Source organism: Miniopterus schreibersii (genome assembly GCF_964146895.1).
Source record: "Miniopterus schreibersii genome assembly, chromosome: 13".
Lineage (NCBI taxonomy): Eukaryota > Metazoa > Chordata > Mammalia > Chiroptera > Miniopteridae > Miniopterus > Miniopterus schreibersii.
The window spans coordinates 49,098,153-49,118,311 of record NC_138113.1 but is presented as its reverse complement, the minus strand read 5'-3'; the positions used below and the strand labels follow the sequence as shown (position 1 = coordinate 49,118,311).

The 20,159-nt window shown below is 43.6% G+C and overlaps 1 protein-coding gene across 1 annotated transcript; it reads left to right on the top strand.

Annotated features, from left to right (window-relative positions):
- The first annotated feature begins 7,145 nt into the window (after nucleotides 1–7,145).
- On the top strand, nucleotides 7,146–19,839 carry GGCX (gamma-glutamyl carboxylase). Its single transcript, XM_081155823.1, has 15 exons — nucleotides 7,146–7,301; nucleotides 7,669–7,830; nucleotides 8,892–9,050; nucleotides 9,370–9,535; nucleotides 11,425–11,503; nucleotides 11,954–12,060; nucleotides 12,944–13,107; nucleotides 13,454–13,719; nucleotides 13,844–13,975; nucleotides 14,339–14,490; nucleotides 14,920–15,089; nucleotides 15,303–15,433; nucleotides 15,709–15,856; nucleotides 16,039–16,234; nucleotides 16,664–19,839. Exons 1-15 carry the CDS (start codon nucleotides 7,259–7,261, stop codon nucleotides 16,854–16,856), a joined length of 2,268 nt encoding a protein of 755 aa, XP_081011949.1. The 5' UTR covers nucleotides 7,146–7,258; the 3' UTR covers nucleotides 16,857–19,839.
- The last annotated feature ends 320 nt before the right edge of the window (nucleotides 19,840–20,159 follow it).

The window sequence follows — 20,159 nt, the reverse complement described above, 5'->3', positions numbered from 1 at the left end:
TTCCAGAGTTCAACAATCTTGCATTTCCCTTCAGTGGCCACCACCACTAGGGTTGGTGAGTCCAATCAGAAAAGGTGAGAGCACAGCAGGGCATGGCTCAGCGGTTGAGCATCGACCTAGGATCCCGGAGATCGAGGTTCGATTCCTAGTCAGGGCAAATGCCCAGGTTGCCGGCTCGATTCCCAGTCAGGAGTGTGCAGGAGGCAGCTGATCAATGATGACTTTCTCATCATTGATGTTTCTATCTGTCCCTCTCCCTTCCTCTCTCTGAAATCAATAAAGATATATAAAAAAATAAAATAAGATTAAAAAAAAGAAAAGGCGAGAGAGCTGCCATGGACCAGAGAGGGGGCCCAGGGCAAAGAATTTCTCCACCAGCCTGGCTCCAGGCCAGAGAAAATCCACTTTTCCTGGATGGTGTTTATCAAGACCGAAGAATTACAGCGACATACAGGAGAGAAACATTCCTGCCTCATCCCAGAAGTAACAATTCCAAGGGGGAAATGTCAGCTGCTCTAACAAATACTTTTTAAAAGATCTAATAAATTTAGGGCCTCTGTAGCACCTTGAGACACTTTATTCTAATTTATAATGAAATCTTATCCCCAGTTAGATAAGATTATTATATTTTGCAGACCTGAATTTGATGAACAATACCAGCCTGCTTTCACAGAGAATTTGGCTGCACCACTCCTCTCTATTCATAGAAAGGCTACAATGTGGCCAGGTGGAAGTGGGTCAGAAGTCTTGATCTACTCTTGCACTGTCCAATACAGTAGCCACTGTCCAATACATGTGGCTGCGGAGCACTTGAAATGTGGCCAGTGTGAACTGAGATGTGATGTAAGAGTAAAATACACACTGAGTTTCAAAGACTTATTCTGAAAAAACATAAATATCCCATTAGTAGTTTTGTATATTGATGGCATGTTGATTAACGTTTTGGATATATTGACTTAAATTAAAAATATTGATAAAATTTATTTCACCTGTTTCCATCCTGTTTTAATTTGGCTAGTAAAAGATTTTAAATTACAAATGTAGTTCAAATTATATTTCTATTAGATATGGTGATCTATTATACCTTCATATTTTTTAAAAGATTTTTTATTGATTTTTAGAGAGAGAGGAAGGGAGAGGGAAAGAAACATGGATCCACTGCCTCCTGCATGCCCCCTAACAGGGATCAAGCCCCCAACCTGGGAATGTGCCCTGACAGGAAATTGAACTGGCAACATTTTGGTGCACCAGATGACATCCAACCAACTAAGCCACACGCCAGGGCTATACCTTAATATTTATGTGACCTTGGACAAACTTCTGTAACATCTCTAAGCCTCAGTTACTTCATTTTCTGTGTCTAGCACTTAGAAAACCCTCAGGAAATGGTGGCTATTGTGGTTACTATTATTAAGAGCTCCAGATGCTAAGTGAGGTGGTGGATAGGGAAACAAGACAGGTGCCAAGAAACAAAAGGCCAGAGTAAGATTTCTGAGGGGAGCAGGAAGCAATAGAGTAGGATCCCCAGGGCAGGAATCAGGGTTACAATAGTTGAGAAGTTACTGTGGTCTGGTATGCCACTGCCAGGACATACATTGGTGTCCTGAAGGAACTGATGCTTTGCCTAGACCCAGCAACCATCAGGGAGATTCCAAAGTGGCCACAGTTGGGCCAGCAGCCTATTCGCCCTCACCTCCACCATGCAGAATGCCTACAGGTTTGGCCTCACCTGTGCAAATATCACAATGTTACCCTTTGTCATGACAAAGACCACTTTGCTAACACCTTCACAAGGTGAGACTTACCTCACAAGGTAAGGCACCCAGTAATTTACTATGAGCAGAAATGGTACTATGAGCAGGGTACAAGAAGACAAACAAAAGTCACTGATTCCTTTACAGTCAAGGAAAGCTCTATCCCGGAGAAATGGACTCTCTGTCAGTAACTTGTAAGAAAAAGATGCAAAGTGGTAGGAGTTGCAGTCAAAGAAGCAATGATAGTGTGATAAACAGCGTTCTCAGTCCCTGTGTGGTCAGAAGCCCTCTTTCGGATCTCTCAGTTCAATATCTTCAACATTTAGTGAGTGCCTACTATGTGCAGGGTATATGTTATTTTCTATGAGGGGTACCAAAGTAAAGACACAACCCTGCCTTCACAGAATATAGCGTGTTGGAGAAGTCAAATGTGTATGCAGTTAATAACAAAGCATATCACAGATTCTATAAAAGGTAAAATATGGTGTAGATCAGAAGGAACAAACATTTGTTTGTTTATTTTGTTCTTTAGATTCCACATATAAGTGAAATCATATGGTATTTGTTTTTCTCTGTCTGACTTATTTCGCTTAATGTAATACTCTCTAGGTCTATCCATTTCTTTCACAAAAGGCAAGATTTCATTCATTTTTTATGGCTGAGTAGTATTCCTTTTGTATATTCCATTTGTATCACAGCTTTTTAATCCACTCATCTATTGATGGGCACTTGGGTTGCTTCCTTGTCTATTGTAAGTAATGCTGCAATGAAAATAGGGGTGTATATATTCTTTCGAATTAGTGTTTCAGGTTTCTTTGGATATATTCCCAGAAGTGGAATCACTGGGTCATAAGGCAATTCCATTTTTAATTTTTTGAGGAACCTCCACACTGTTTTCCATAGTGGTTGCACCAAGAGGAAGATAATTTTTATTAGAAGAGACCCATGAAAAAGTATCTTTCCTAAATTTTGGACTACTTTGTGGATAAATGAATGCTAAATGCCATGAGTCTTTGTATATTTATCTTGAAAGGATATACTGGAGATCAACCCCTTGAACAAAAGCAAATTAAAATCACGAGATGAGAAGTGTTCATTTATTAGTAGTATTTCTCTTACCCAGAATGCTCTCAGTTCACCCAAGACTTTTAAAACACACTTTTATTTGATTTTTTAAGAAGGGAGAGAGAGAGAGATTTGTTGTTCCACTTATTTCTGCATTCACTGGTTGATTCTTCTATGTGCCCTAACCGGGAATCAAACTCGAAACTTTGGTGTATTGGGACTATGCTCTAACCAACTGAGCTACCTGGCCAGGGCTTAAGAACTTTTTAATAAGACTAGTAAGGCCCAGCCGGACGTAGCTCAGCAGTTGAGTATTGACCTAGGATCCAGGCGATCGGGGTTTGATTCCCGGTCAGGGCACATGCCCTGGTTGCGGGCTCGATCCCCAGTCGGGGGCGTGCAAGAGGCAGCCGATCAATGACTCTCTCATCACTGATGTTTCTATCTCTCTCTCCTTCTTCTTTCCTCTCCCTGAAATCAATAAAGATATCTTTTAAAAATAAATAAAATAAAAGACTATTAAGAACTTTTGATTTCCTTCTCTCCTCTCAAAATTGTACTCATCATTCAAAGCCCAGCTCAATCTTTTAAAAAAACTTTCCTGATTCCTCCAGTCTTAATTAATTTCTTTTTTAATGTTCCCATAGCACTTTGAACTTTACTTAACACTTATGGTTTTCTACATTGTTGTTATTCTATTATTTCTATATTCCTTTATTATTGTTTCCTTACCCTTAAACTCCTATAGGACAGAGGCCACAACTTAATTTGTCCAGTTCTTGGCACATAGGTTATAAATGCTGAACTTAATGGAACCATCACCTTTTGAGTGGTCCCAGAAGAGCTAGCTCAAACATCCCAACCCACACTGAATTCATTTGGACTGAGGTTTGACAGTGGAATAAGACATCTATCACCTAAATAGATCTATGGCTTCCAAAGTGACTTGGCTCGCCTTGCCTGTTAGGATGGCCTAGAAGTGGGCTAGACCCTCAACAGCAGGAACACTGTTAGCCCAGGAATTCCATCTGCCAAACACATCTGTCCTCAGTAATCCCAACTTTTACATCTACCCCTACCAGCATTTTCTTATAGGATAGTGGTCCTCGACACATGGTCCATGAACCCCTCGAGTCTTCAAAGACAAAACTACTACAACAATACTGAGATGTTACTTGCCTTTTTAATGGTGTTGACATTTGCACTGATGATGCAGAAGCAAAGGTGGGTGAAACTGTTGACAACTTAGCAGAAGGAGACAGTGGGACCAACTTGCAGTAGTAGTCATTGCCTTCCTTCCTGCCATGCACTTGCAATTTTTAAAAATGCCATTTTCAAGGAAAAATACCCTTAAGGAAGCAGTACAATTAATAATTTTATTAACTCTTGACACTAGAGTACACGTATTTTTACTATTTTGTGTGAAGAAATGGCAAATGTGCATCCAGTGCTTCTGCATACCCAAGTACGAGGGTTGTTCACAGTTGTTCTAAGAAAAAGCATTTGTGCAATTAAACTACAAGCTGAGCTAACCTTCATTTTTAAATTATCAGGCTTTATTTTTTGAGTAGTACAGTTCCATACATCCCTTCACACCCTCCCAGCTTCTATTGACATCTTACACTTTTTACAACTGATGAGCTAATTCTGTTATATTAACAAAATCCATAGTTTATATTCACTCTTTGTGTTGTACATTCTATGGGCTTTGACATATATATAATGACATGTATGTAGCATGACACCATTGCATTATCATACAGAATAGTTCCACTTTTCTAAAAATTCCCTGCGCTCTACTTATTCAGCCCTCCCTCCCTTCCATCAGTCCCTGACAACTGCTGATCTTTTTGCTATCTCCATAGTTTTGCCTTTTCTAGGATTGCACATGCTTTGAATCATACAGTATGTAGTCTTTTCAGATTGGTTTCTTTCACTTAGCAATATGCATTTAAGTTTCCTCCATGTCTTTTAGTGGCTTGATAGCTCCGTTTTGTGAAAGGGCCATGTATGCAAATCAGCCCCCAAAAGCCAAAGGGGCCAGTAAGTCAAAAACTGAGGCAGACAAGTCCAGCTTATTGATTTAGAGAGTTTAATAGGGAACTTACATACAGAAAGAAGTCTTGGGCAGCAGCAAGAGGAGTGGATCCCCACACCTTCCACCCCCAGATTCTAAAAGCAATGAGATTAGGAGCTGGAAGGCTCAGGTGCCAGGGTGTGGTAACAGAAACATCCAGGGCACCTCACCCCAGAGAGAGAATTAATGGGAGTACTGTGATCAGTCCAGAGTTCTGTATTTCAGAGCTCACCCAGGGGAAGAGAGGCAGTCATGGGTTTGCGTTCACCTGGATGTCAAGATGGTGGATTAGCTTTAAGATGGAGTCACTTATGCTCCTAACTAGATCATTTCATTTTATTACTCAATATTCCATTGTATGGATGAGTCACAGTTTGTTCATCCATTTATCTATTGAAGGTCGTCTTGGTTGCTTCTAAGTTTGGGCAATTATGAATAATGCTGCTATACATTTGTGTGCAGGTTTTGTGTAGGCATAAGTTTTTAACTCATTTGGGTAAATACCAATGAGCACAATTGCTGCATCATATGAGAAGAATATGTTTAGCTTTGTAAGAAACTGCCGAACTGTCTTCCAAAGTGGCTATATCATTTTTACATTCCCACCAGCAATGAATGACAGTTCCTGTTGCTCCATATTCTCACCAGCATTTGTTGTCAGTGCTCTGGATGCCAACCATTCCAACAGGTATCTCAGGTATCTCATTTTAATTTGCAATTCCTTAATAAAATAAGATGTTGAACATTTTTTTTTTTTAAACAAAAGCACCATTTTACTTGAAAGGACATCAGACAAACTGGCACATTTGGCTGATATTTCCCCCAAAATGAAAGGAGTGATCCTGTTCCTTCAAGGAAAACAAGAGACAGTATTTGCTGCCAATGATAAAATTTGAACTTTCAAGCGAAAATTAAAACTCTTATTTTGAAAATTAGAATTTGTATCTGCTGCTGTGAGTTGGCAGCTTCCCAACATTTAAGAGACTCTGCCTTTGGAAGAGACGCATAGCATAACTCAATGAAACAATGTTTGCCAAATGACTTTGTTTTCCAATGTCTTACTCGTGCATGATTTTACAATGTCATCCATGAGTAAAATGTCCATTCCAAATGCAAGATATACTAACAATTTTTATGTAATAGAGCATAAAGTTCACTGATATGGTTTCAAGTTCTACATCTGTGTAACCTTTAAAAACTACCACTTGAAAGTTTAGGTGTCATATCAAAGAAGGATATCCACAATTATCTAAAAGGCCATTAAAATGCTTCTCCCTTTTCCAGCTAAGTATCTGTGAGGCCAGATTCCCTTCCTATACTTACATCAATCAGCACCATTTCACAACAGATGTAATTAATGCAGAACCAGCTATGAGAATCCAGCTGTCTTCAATTAAGCTCTCACAGTAGACATTTACACGTAAGACAATATTAAGTACTCTTTCCATGCAATTTTTGTGGTAATATACTTTTATTAATAAAAATGTTATTTATGTAAACATTTAATGGATTAACTCTTTTTTTTTTTTTTAGTGAATCAATACAAACATTTCTCATATGGAAAAATATAACCCACATAAATAAAAGCTCTTTAAGGTTCTCAATAATACGTAGCAGTGCAAAGGGGTCCTGAGACCAAAAAAGTGAAAACCATTGCTCTTGGATGCCTTCCTCTTATCCTGATGGCCAACCCAGGGCAGAGAATTAAGATGTCACAGTGCTGTTTAAGACGAGCCTCTCTAAAAATATTCCCTGATGGACCACACTCTACTCGTTACCCCTATTCTGCATGCCCTCTTCAGTTATGTAGTTCTGGTTTCCCGTTTTCAATCCTCTGGTTCTTGGCAGGCACTGGGAAAGAGAATACAGGAACTCGCGTCCCCTCTCTGGGCTGGGGCAGCCCTTCCCGGGGCGTCCTCCAAGTCCGCGGTCAACCTCTCTGGGGAAGCGTCTGACATATTCTCATCAGGGAGCCCTGCAGGGACACTACAACCTGGAGAGACCTAAGGGGCGCGGGGAAGCACCCAGGGAAGTTGCGGGAACTCAGAATCTTCCTCGGGTTTGAAAGCTCAGAGGGGCCTCAGAGGTGTCCTCGCGCCTCTTCCGTCACCAGGTGAGGCGAGGCCCACCCGCGCCCTTCGCGCCCCGCGCCGCCGTGACGACCCAAAGGCCCCTCGCTACGCCCTCTGCCGCCAAGCAAGGAGCCAGGAGCCGCCGGCTACGACCCTTCACGACAGTCAGAGCGCTTTCCGGCCACCCCTTGCTGATGTGTCGGGGAGGCGTGGCTTAGGGGGAGCAGCTCCTAGCGACACCTTAAGGTGCCGCAGGTGGGTGCTGTGGAGGACTGAACCTCCGCAGAACCATGGCTGTGTCTGGCTCGTCCTCGCGGGCCCCGCCCGGCTCAGGTAGGCTCAGAGTCCCACTCAGCGGCGGAGGGAGAGAGGGGCGCTGGCCTCAGAGTGGGGGGGCCAGGAGGACTGCCCTGTGGGACCTGGAGAAGGGGGCCTCGGTTAGGAAGGGGCTTGTAGAGAGAGAGGTTGCAATCTGCTGCTTGGGGTGACGGTGACATTCGATTAGCCTGAGAGGTTCTGGAGCATTGGCGGGTCCTGGAGGAGGGGCTGCCCTGCAGGGATGTTCCTGGTAGAGATCAGTGGGAGAAGCAAGGTAGGCAGAAGCCCTTGGGCTGTTGGGGCTGTGATTTGGGAAGAATCGGGATTTTAAAGCATCTCCACCCGACACGAGCACACATCTTTCTGCATTTATTGGTTGCAGATAAAGTACAGAAAGACAAGGCTGGACGGACCTCAGGCCCCAGCCGCGTGAGGAAACTCTTGGGTTTTGAGTGGACAGATGTATCCAGCTGGGGAAGGTTGGTGACCCTGCTGAATCGACCAACGGATCCTGCAAGCCTGGCTGTCTTCCGTTTTCTCTTTGGTAAATCCAATTTCTGGGAGGGGCCAGTGTGGTTGGAGTGGGAGAATAACAACCGTCCCTTTCCATTTCGTGGTTATTTACTTAGTGGACTTATCTCCCTTTTTCTCACAGCTGAAGATATCAATATCCTGGAAGAGGTATTTGTGAAGTTTAGGATCAAGCCCAACTTTGTCTTTCTCCAATTAGGGTTTGGAGGCCAGAAATGCCTTGATATGAGGCAATAGGAAATATAGAAGTAGAGGAACAGGGATTCATTTTCCTTGTGTCATGAAGTTGCCCAGTATACTAAGGACTAGATTTCAGAGAAATGACAGGGGTGACAGGGCAGATATATTGGCTGTGACTCCCTAATCCAGAGCTTCCACTTGGAATGGGTAACAGATATGCTGAGATATTAATCCCTGTAGCCCAATGGTTCTTAACTGGGGGGCATTTTTATTGTCATGTGTGTGGGAGGAATAGGTAGGTGGCTACTGGCATCTACATAGGAGCCAGAGATGCTGTTAACTGACCTATGACACACAGGATAACCCCTCCTAGCAAATAATTAACCAGTCCCAAATGTGAATGGTCCTGAGGTTGCGAAATGGTGCCTTAACTGGAACTGACTACTGACTTGAATAGCCCCTTCTGTTTACCCCAGTGTGTTGGCCAAATACTGCTGTTTTCTGGGTATTTCAGGAAGTGGAAAGGTTGAGAAGCACTACCTTAGAGCACTTTCTGTAGCCCAGTAGGACAGATCTTTATTAAACCTAAACAGCTTTTATAGCATTTTGTATGTTTCTCTAATTTAATCCTCTGTAACCCTGTAAAATATTATGAGCCCCCTTTTACAAATGGGGAATTGGCTCAATGAGGTGCAGTAGGTGATCACACAACTGGCATAGTGCCTAGCACATAGTAGGCACTCAGTAATTTTTGTTGGATGAATGAATAAATGGTAGAACCAGGGTTAGGAAAGAAGTCTGACCCTGGAGCTAGGTTCAATCGACTGTATCTGAATGTACCCCACTGCTTCCTTTGCTGAAGCCTAATGGGTCCCTCCCCAACTGCCTTCTCAGGGCTGTTGATGTTGCTGGACATTCCCCAGGAGAGGGGGCTTAGCTCCCTGGACCGAAGATACCTGGATGGGCTGGATGTGTGCCGCTTCCCCTTGCTGGATGCCCTGCAGCCACTGCCGCTGGACTGGATGTATCTTGTCTATACCATCATGTTTCTGGGTGAGGGAAACTATGGGAATATTGATTGGCCTACGTAAAACAGAGCAGTACAAAGCATGCTGGCGAATGAACAAGGTCTTGGGTTCCTTATTTCACTTCTGTTGTCACTCATAATTTCATCCTGCTGACCTGTGTGTCATCTGAGCTGTGACCCAATAGCTCTTTTTAAAAATATTAAAATAACATTTAATTTTCATTTAGTTGTACCTGATTGTAAAATGTCCGATGACTTTTCTTAATTCCACCCACAGCCTGTCCTAGGGGAGCTGGGCCTATGGTGACCCTTTGACCTCTTAACCTTCTCCCCCACAAATCCCAGGGGCTCTGGGCATGATGCTGGGCCTGTGCTACCGGATAAGCTGCGTGTTATTCCTGCTGCCATACTGGTACGTGTTTCTCCTGGACAAGACGTCGTGGAACAACCACTCCTATCTGTATGGTTTGTTGGCTTTTCAGCTGACATTCGTGGATGCAAACCACTACTGGTATGAGTCTAGGGAAAAAGAGGGGAGGGGTCGGCTGAGTCAGGATGGTTACCAGAGATAGAGACCTGTTGAGGTCCTAGAATTTGCTCCAGCAAGCATTTCAACAATGCTTTGCAAAGGTCTCACTTTAATTTGGATGAACTTGGGAGGGGGAAGGGTCAGCGAGATTGGGGCACTTGGGATGACAAAAAGCAAAATAGCTCTATTCCCACCCCTTCACTTTTTCTATATCTCCCCAGGTGCCTTGATCTATCTACTTCCTATAATCCTCTTAGACAGAAGACGAGAAGACTAAAGCCAGACATAGCTGTTTTCAGATACTTCAAGGGTGGTCATGTGGAAGAGGGAGCAGACTTTCTCTATGTGAGCCCAGAGGGGCAGAGTTAGAGCCCAGAGTAGAAGTTGCTGTGAGGCAGAGTCATATCAGAAGGAGAGGGCCCACTAGGGCTGCTCAGCAGTGCTGTCCTGGGAGGAGGTAACTCTCCTCCACCTCTGGCTTAGGTGACCATCTTTCAAGGGAGGTGGAGAAGGGATCTGGAGACAGGATGGCAGGGCAGATCACCTTTAAGGATTTTTCCCATTAAGTGAAAAGTGAATCAGATCTGAGAAAGATGGGTATAGGTAAAAAATCTCAAGCACTGAATATGTTAGTGATTTATCAGTCATTAAATTTCATTCATTAATACACATACAAATACTCCTTTTGTAAACCATTAAACTCATTCAGAATGGCCAGCTCTGATTGTATAGAATTAAGAGGCAATTTTGACTGAATACTCCTGAAAAGTTTTATTTTTTGAAAAAATACATACCACTTACTAAGGGCCTTCCACATACCATGCTAAACACTTTAATTTTCCTCATTATAACCCCATGAGGTTTATAGTGCTGTTCCCATTTTATAGATGAAGATTATTAAGGCTAGAGAAGTAAATGATTTGCCTAAGGTCACATAGCAGGAAGAGGCACAAGTAAGAATCAAGGTCTCCTTAGCTACAGACTCCATTGCTCTTGACCACAGCATAAGCTGCCCCTTTCCCAACTTCTCAGCTTATTCATTGTCTTCTTGAAAATTTGCTTTGTGCTCTAGCCAGTTTGGCTCAGTGATTAGAGCCTCGGCCCAAGGACTGAAGGATCCTGGGTTTGATTCCAGCCAAGGGCACATACCTCAGTTGCAGGCTCAATCTCTGGCCTGGGTTGGGGCACGTGACAGAGGCAGTCAATCAATGTGTCTCTCTCACATCAATGTTTCTCTCTCTCTTTCCCTCTTCTCCCTCTCTCCCTCCTCCCCCCTTTTCCACTCTCTCTGAAAAGCCATGGAAAAAATATCCTTGGGTGAGGATTAAAAAAGAAAAAAGAAAATCTGCTTTGCTTCTGCCTCCCCAGAATACATCTAGTCTTAGAGCCTGGGTTTATCTCTTCTTTCCCAAGATAGGCTGTTAGTAGGTACCCTTGGCACTAGATCTTGGCATCCAGTTCTATGAAATGTCAGTTTGTTTTGGATATTGAAATTTTTTAAAAATGTGCTATATATGTTTATATATACCTTAAGCTTTTTAAACACTTCCTCAAATTCATTCTTTTTCAAATTCAGTCATATTCTAGCATTGTAGCCTTTTTCCTGACTTATTCCATTCAGACAAACTGATTTAGTAATAATGGTAAACACTGAACTTTTTGTTGTTATAACTCACTGGTAAAATTTCTGTTGTGAGTTAAGATATTCCCTGTTACAGTTTTCGCATATAATTCTAAAGGGCCCCAAAATAGCCCAGAGGACCAGAGAGGGTATGGGAGTTGTTTTGAGATAGATTATTACATTTAAAAAGAAAGGTGGAAATGTGGCTGAACTAAGAAACTCTCCTCAATCCTTACCTTCCTTGGTGTAGGTCTGTGGATGGCCTGCTGAATGCCCGGAAGCGGAATGCACATGTGCCTCTTTGGAACTATGCTGTGCTGCGGGGCCAGGTACAAGATTTCAGGAAAAGGGGAGGTCTTCTTTGACAGCCATTGTCAGCATGGTGATCCCACTGCCACACTGCACTCTACTCTGCCTCCCTGGATCTTCTCTTTTTCTCCTTTTGATGGAAGGCTAGGCTGCCTTATCTGTTGTTTTCAATACCCTAATCTCTAGGATCTCTCACCTTGTCATGGGAAGAGTAGAGCTTTGTCCTCACCACGAGAGAGAATGATGTCTATGCTTTAATGACTTTTCTTGCTGCCTAATCCTATGCCTGGCATTGGTAGGATGTCAGTAGGTACTTGTTGAATGAGTGCGTATCTGACATGAGTGAACAGAAGAATGGAATTAATCTTCTGAACCAAAATGAGAACTTATTCTATTTTTAATTGTCTGCAGAAAACAAAGTTCTTTTTTTTTTATTGTTTAAACATTTGTTTTGCATTTTGTGTTTGCAGATTTTCATTGTATACTTCATTGCGGGTGTGAAAAAGCTGGACGCAGACTGGGTGGAAGGCTATTCCATGGAGTATCTGTCCCGGCACTGGCTCTTCAGTCCCTTCAAGTGAGTGGCAGTCAGGGCAGAGGCCTCACTGAGGCACAGGTACAAAGTGGGTGACTCACCTCTGTCATGTCTGCAGTAATGGCTGTTGTTCCTACTTTGCCTGAGTTTGCAACATGCTTTCCTCTGTCCATTCATCTCCCTATTCAGCAGAAGGCAGAACTGATGACAGCAAAAGATCTAGGCCTAGCTGCCCCTGTGAAACTTACAGTATGGATGTCAACGAAGGGAAAGAATTTTAAAAAGGAGAGGAAAGAGCTAGAACTAGGTGACTTGGTGAATGAGTCAGTGCTCCCAGCAGTTGCCATGCATGGTGCCTGTGTCCTTGGGTTCCCATCCCAGCCTCTTGCCAGGATTCCTCAGCCAGTGTACTGAGAAGGTGCACAGTCAGTGTCCCTGCCCTGATAGAACCAGTGTTACCAGCTCTTTAAAAAGCAGAGGTTTGCCTCTCTGATTTCTCTTCCTCCCGGTTCTCCTTTTCTCGTTTTACTTTGTTCTTTTTACTCTTCCCTGTTATTTCCCAGTTCCTGTAGTTTGACTTCAGTATCATGTTAGTCAAGCATTCATCTTTGAAAGTTTCTTCTCATTTATAACCTCCATGAAGAACCTGCCTGCCACAGCACACACACTTTTCAATCAGATTTATCCTAGGAGATTTGCCCTTGCTTATTATAGAGTGTATGCTGAAAACAATTGGATGCCTAAAGTGTGTGGAAATGTACAGGGGTTGGAAAACCCATGGGGTGTCTTTGTGCAGGGTTCTGTCCACCTGCTGGGTGGATGCTTTGGCCAGAATGGGGTAGCAGAAGTACATTTGCTGTGAATATGCTGTGCAAGCTGGGCTCTCCAGTGGGCTGGTGCCTGACCCTGTCCCTGGTGTCTGCAGACTTGTATTATCCGAGGAGATGACTAGTCTACTAGTGGTACACTGGTGTGGACTGCTGCTTGACCTCTCAGCTGGTTTCCTGCTCTTCTTTGATGCCTCAAGATCCATTGGCCTCCTCTTCGTATCCTACTTCCACTGCATGAATTCCCAGCTTTTCAGCATTGGTCAGTAACTATAGTCTGGTAGAAATAGGAAACCACAGATTTGCTGGGAGGGACTTGCCAGAGGCATTGTTTGGGACAGGAGATGATGATGGGAGTAGGAGCTAAACTGAGCCATAAGCAGTCACTGTGGAATGGAAATAAATGGGGAGCAGAGGATTGGGGCTTCTGGGCTTAGCCAGTATGTTGCATAATAAGGAATCTCTGGGAAGTATCCTTTAGTTAAGAACTTTTGTCATCATAAGTGGAATATTTGGGAGAGGTTTCTTAAGGGGAAGGGGTTGAGGGGATTACCCGCATTTCCCCAAACCAAACTCCTGAAATGCTTACTTACTCCTTGCTCTTCTAGGTATGTTCCCCTATGTCATGTTGGCCAGCAGCCCTCTCTTCTGCTCCCCTGAGTGGCCTCGGAAGCTGGTATCTCACTTTCCCAAAAGCCTGCAAGAACTGCTGCCCCTCAAGGCTGCCCCTCAGGCCAGTGCTTCCTGCATGTATAAAAGGAACCGGGCCAAAGGTGGCCAGAAGCCAGGGCTGCGCCATCAGCTAGGTGCTGCCTTCACCCTGCTCTACCTCCTGGAGCAGCTCTTCCTGCCCTATTCCCATTTCCTCACCCAGGTATGTATAGGCTGGGGTGACAGCTGTAGACAAAAAATGCGGCTGGTTTTGTAGCGCTTTCTTGGTAGAGGATGAGATTAGCATAAGAACCACTGAGCTGATTACCTCTGCCTTGCCTTCTCAGGGCTATAACAATTGGACAAATGGGCTTTATGGCTATTCCTGGGACATGATGGTGCACTCCCGCTCCCACCAGCATGTGAAGATCACCTACCGTGATGGCCTCACTGGCGAGCTGGGCTACCTTAACCCTGGGGTGAGATTTCTGATGCTGATAATTTACTGTTCTTCAGAGCTCCCTTGAGTTTTGGGGACTGGTTTGACCCTAAACATAATTGTAAAATAAAACAAATTTGGGTCTCTGCCCTTTCTCAGGAGCCAGGTTGAACCTTCTTTTATGTGGGTTGAAATAGGGCAATGTTATTTAGTTCCTTGACTTGAGATTAGATTAAAGAAAGATAAGTACCACCACTAGCTCAGCAATGAAAAATTTTCCCCCAAAAACAAGTTGTTTTTTTTCTGGTCAAAACGGCCAGATCTCTTTGTACCGTTGGCAGTGCATGACTCATTCAGGAGGTCAATAATGATGAGGTGGGACTAATATGGGGGTTTGGGACAGGTATTCACACAGAGCCGGCGATGGAAGGATCATGCAGACATGCTGAAGCAATATGCCACTTGCCTGAGCCGCCTGCTTCCCAAGTACAATGTTACTGAGCCCCAGATCTACTTTGATATTTGGGTCTCCATCAATGACCGCTTCCAGCAGAGGTGGGCAAGGGGAGCAGAGAAGGGGGAAAAAGGAAGTCCAGCTCCTTTTGCCAAGATGAATAGCCATGCTCCCCAGTGTTGTCTTGCTTGAAAGGCTGTCCTCTCATGCATGTCCCTGTTGACCTGGTTGTGGGCATAGCTGATTGCTTCCAGCAGGGGGCACCATTATCCAGAAGAAAAGGTAATGACTTGTCCTGCTAGAAACTTAACACCATTCTCAGATGGCCACTAATCCTCATTCTTCCCAGTGCTCCAGAATCTCTTTCCCCTCTCTTTCTGCCCACGACTGGTAATAACGTGCTGACATAGGCCATTTTTTTCTATCTGGAAACCCTGTTCCCTCTATCTGGGAGTGGTGATGAAACAGAACTGGAAATTCTGGTGGGTAGGTGGCTGTGGCCTTCTTAAAATATGGTTTTCTTTCCTAAGGATCTTTGACCCTCGTGTGGACATCGTGCAGGCTGCCTGGTCCCCCTTCCGGCGCACACCTTGGGTGCAGCCATTGTTGATGGACCTGTCTCCCTGGAGGGCCAAGTTACAGGAAATCAAGAGCAGCTTGGACAACAACACTGAGGTGGTCTTCATTGCAGATTTCCCTGGTATGGAAGAAGGCTAGGAGAGGTTTTGTTGTCTTTCCTTCTGGCTTCCTTGGTCAGAGACATTGCATGTGGTGGAGGAGGGAGGGGGCACTACTGGAGGGAGGAACGTTTTGAAATCTGAGGGGTGGTAGTGGTGAAGGTGTGATGTCTCTGTGCTGGCTGTGAGTTCACTCTACCATGGTGTGGGTTGGGGAACTTTGTTGCCCCTGTCAGGGCTGCACCTAGAGAATTTTGTGAGTGAAGACCTGGGCAACACTAGCATCCAGCTGCTGCAGGGGGAGGTGACTGTGGAGCTGGTGGCAGAACAGAAGAACCAGACTCTTCAGGAGGGAGAAAAAATGCAGGTATTTTTCTGGAATTAACAATAGCAGAAAAGTTTAGATGAGTGGAATTAATTTATTTAGACCCAAAATGCTCTACCATAGCAGTAATGCTGTGGGGGCTCAAAAAGCAGAGACCTCTGGGGCTATGAATAGTCTCACCCAGGATTCTATATGTCAGTTCCTTTGTACTCCAAAAGATGCCTGGTGGGTTGGGGATCAGGTAGTGTTTGGAGCCCATAGGGCTGGCTAGAAAAAGTTTAAAGAGTGATATATATTCATTTCTACCCCCTGATCAGTTGCCTGCTGGTGAGTACCATAAGGTGTACACAGTATCACCCAGTCCTTCTTGCTACATGTACATCTATGTCAACACTACAGAGGTTGCACTGGAGCAAGACCTGGCATATCTGCAAGAATTGAAAGAGAAGGTGGAGAATGGAAGTGGTGAGTAAATAAAGATTTGGGCTGAGGTAGCCTCTGCTCTGGGTACAGGAAGTTAGGGTTGTAAATGAGGATCTAGCCATTAAAAAATGAACTTGAAGCCTCTAGCTGATGAAAGGGGAGTTCTAGGAGCGAGAATGCTCTGTCTCTCAGAGTGATTCCTCTTTTTGCTGACTTCTGAGCAGAAACAGGGCCTCTACCTCCAGAGCTGCAACCTCTGCTAGAAGGGGAAGTAAAAGGAGGTCCTGAGCCAACACCGCTGGTTCAGACTTTTCTTAAACGCCAGCAAAGGCTCCAGGAGATTGAACGCCGGCGAAATACCCGTTTCCATGAGCGATTCTTCCGCTTCTTGCTGAGAAAGCTGTATATTTTTCGCCGCAGGTAAGTTTTATCCACAGTATTTGTCATTGTTACCAGATGTTTGGAAGCTAGGTAACTTTTCTCTGGTGAGGGTAACAGTAGGGACTCTCTCCCAGGAAAGGACAATCTAGGGCTAAATATCTTTTCCCCTCCATTCTCCTCTCCCTGATTTAATGGGAGAGTAAATGATGTATGTCTGATGGCCTGCTGTCTTGCTCTGCCTCAGTTTACCTCGCCTTCCCATGGGTTATTCCTGCCCCACCCTGGAATCCTCTAGCAGACTGTATAAGCAGTGGAGTGCCTTTCCAGCTGGGATGTGGGGGTCCCTGGGGGGCAATTCTCCTTTATGCCTGGGTGAGAGGAAGTAGGACCAGGTGCCCCATAAGGGCTTTGGTAGGAATTCCTACGTTGAAAAGTGTTTGGACTGGTGGCCTTTTTCCTCTTTTTCAGCTTCCTGATGACTTGTATCTCACTTCGAAATCTGGCATTAGGCCGCCCTTCCCTGGAGCAACTGGCCCAAGAGGTGACTTATGCAAACTTGCGACCCTTTGAGCCAGTTGGAGAGTCGAATCCTTCAAACACAGATTCTTCAAATTCTGATCCTCCTGAACCAAATTCTGAGCATATCCACTCAGAGTTCTGAGAGGAGCCAGACATTGGGGACAGATGTGGGAGCAGCCAGTCACAGCGTCATTATCTATGCAATGGAGATTTGAAAAATTTTTTACAGATATTTACATTTCTTTTCCTTGTCCATAGCTCTTTTAAATTCAGAGATGATTAACTTAGAGGAGCCAAGAAGGTAAAGCAAGGATAAGATTTATCAACCCAAGGTTTAGAGACTAGGGAGGGGGTTAAAAGCAATGTGAAAATGTCCTTCTAGGATAAAGGGGGAAGTCAGGTTTAAAGTGACTGGCTCCTTGGGGAAAAAGATTTCATGTACCTTGATGAAAATAGTAGCTAATTATTCTCAAGTGCTTGCTCTGTGCTAGGCACTGTGTAAAGTACTGTGCCTACATTATTACACTTAGTTCTTAATGGTCGTTAGTCTTATTTTGCAGTTGGAGAAACTGAGGCTTAGAGGTACCATAATTTGCTCAAGGACATAAACCTAGTAAGGGCCGATTGATGGTTTGAACCTTATGTCTGACTTAAGGTCCTGCGCCTTTGTACCTTATAATTTTCACAATCACAGTGATTCTGAAATGTAGCTTAAAACTTGTCTTCTTAATTATAAGTATGATTTTGATGGTGATCAGGTTCTAAAGGCGCAGAGAAATTTTCTCTTCACTACAATTCTGGTTCCTTGTTTCTCGTATCTATATAGCTGGTAAATTTTTCACTAGCAGTTATAAGAACAGTTAGAAGAGCAGAAAGTTAAACTAATAAGGAAATTTAGATGATTGGTAGTAGTATTCTTCTAAAGATAAGCTGAATTTTTAGCATTATTCTAGCATTTAGTGACAAAGTAATGTAAGTATTAACCAAACTTGGTGAGGGATTAGGGAATGTAGGTTTGGATATACAAAGGTAATCAAGGAAACTCCTGAGTTCCATGAAAATTCAAAGGACTGGCACTGGGCTAGAAATGAGGATGAATAGGTTAAAAATAGTAATAATAGAGCTCATGGTCTTGTAACACAGACTGGCAGTAAATTGGCAGTTCCTGTAACTTTGTTAAAGGATTGCATCTCTGTTTTCATGCTTCACTTCCCATACCCTCCCAACCCCCTTGGACAGTGGTCTTAGGGTTCTTTCCCAGACCCTTTTTTTCACCATATACACTTAAGATGATGTCTATTCTATGGTTTCCAGTAATGCTGCTGCTTAGATTTCTTTCCTGTGCCCTACACCTGTATATCTATCTCCACCTCAATATTCCATGGAGCTTTCAAACTCTGTTCAGAACAGAACTTAGCTTCATCCACAACTCAAGACCTGCTTCTTCTTTGTGAATGGCAACTGATTTTTTTCACCTTCTGAGTCATCAGCCTTAAATATTTTCCCTCACATTTCTTGTAATTTCAAGTCCCATCAGTTCTCTTATTTCATCTCTACTCTGTTCTTTCAGCCGTTATATTGGAATCTAGTTAGGGAGACCAGAGCGGGGCTACCATGTTGTTGTACAGGTTGGGTCTAAATAAGGGCACCCCACTAAAGCCAAGTGGGGCCTGGCAGTAAGGCCCCTTGATTCATATAAGGCATTGTATGTAATGGCTGTGCCATAGGGTATGTTTTTTTAACCCTCACCTGAAGATATTTTTTCCATTGATTTTTTTAGAGTGGAAGGGAGTGGGGAGGGAAGAGAAACATTGATGTGAGAGACACATCAATTGGATGCCTCCTGCACATGCCTACACTGGGGCTGGGGATCTAACCTGCAACTGGGGTACGTGCCCTTGACTGGGAATAAAACCCATGACCCTTTGGTGCACTGGCTAAAGCTCTAACCACTGAGCCACACCTGCCAGGGCACCACAGGGTATCTTGAGCTCTTAGTAAGAATGGTGTGAGCAACACTGGTTTTCATTTCTTTTGCTGCTCTCTCAGTGACACAACATACCTCAGCAGTATGTCCTTTGCTAGTAACTTCAGCTATCTTCTTTTGTTCCTGTATCCATCACCCTCCCCTTTGGTAAGGAAAGTAGCTCTCCTTCACTTTGGGAGGGGACTCTTGCAAGGATGCTGCTATTCCCAGGCTGTGTACCACCTGACTCATTTTCCCAATGAAAATGTTGGGATGGGATAGAGAAAAGGGTGGTCATCTTAACTGGTAAAAGTTGTTCAGTGGAGTAAATCTGGGTTATTCAGATTTCAGGATTGGGTTATCAGTGTCCTTTTAGCCAGAAGGCTTTTTCGTATTTTCATTCTGTGACCAGCACTTTGATCTTGTCCTTGATGGCACTCTTTTGAAACTTTGTAGAAAGGCAAGTGTTTAGGACATTTTCTATAACATTTCACTTTCTCAGCTGTTTGTAACCACCCTCATCGTTTCATGCCTCTGCTCCTAACTCTTCTCCCTGGGTTAATGCTCCTCCACCTGCCTTTGTTTCCCCCAAAGATAGGAAAAGCACCTCTCTGTAGGCATCTTCCTAGCAAGTATTAAATCTGACCATAAGGCAGTTACTTCCCTGGTGCTGCCCCACCAGCCTGCAGGCATCCACTCACCCCCAGATCCCCTTATTTGGCCAATGTGGTTGTCTTTAGACAGCAGTGCATTGACATCTAAGAGCGAAAACATTCTGGAGCCTTTCAGCATTGTGCAAGTTGGAAGTTCTCAAGTTCCTGAGCAAATCAGAAAAGCTCCATTGATACTAAGATTTAACCATGCCTCCCCCCTCCATTTCTAAATTTTTAAGCCTCCAGGCAAACAGATATAAGCAAGCATTCCTTGGGTCTCTCATTTGCAGCAGGTCTAAGTAAAAAGTTGAATCACTACTTGGTTTCCTACATGCTGGTGTAAACATGCCAACTGGCTCCTGTCTGTACTTCAGCTCAGTTGGCTCAAGAAAGGATGGTTCAAGCTATGGGGATTAACTTCCTATAAACTGCCACAAATCTAGAGCCCTTTGGAAATTTGTATCTTTACTGTTTTATTTAAATAAAATTCAGTTTATTTAATTGTATCTTAGATTGGAAGCTGGTTTGTTTAAAAACTTTTCAAATTGTAATGTGTACAGAACATACAACTCGCAGCCTAAGTAAATGGTTTAATACTTAAGGTATATTAATTTTTCACATTAGTTGAGTTGAAAATGGGTTTAGATTTTCAAGACTGAACATTACCACTTCCATAATACAGGCATCCCCTCACTTTCCAAGTGTGCATTAAGCTGCCACTTTTACAAACCCGTTAGTACCTGTTTGTGTTAACAGAGGAATCCGATGAGGCTTTTTGCATTTATTAAAAAAACTGTTACAGTACTCTTTGCTCTACACCATTTTG

Excerpts from the sequence above, each read along its gene's own strand:
- GGCX (XM_081155823.1), top strand. The coding sequence starts at position 7,259 with ATGGCTGTGTCTGGCTCGTCCTCGCGGGCCCCGCCCGGCTCAG. Across the intron at positions 15,857-16,038 it reads GAAGGTGGAGAATGGAAGTG|AAACAGGGCCTCTACCTCCA; the intron begins GTGAGTAAATAA and ends ACTTCTGAGCAG. Across the intron at positions 16,235-16,663 it reads CTGTATATTTTTCGCCGCAG|CTTCCTGATGACTTGTATCT; the intron begins GTAAGTTTTATC and ends CCTCTTTTTCAG.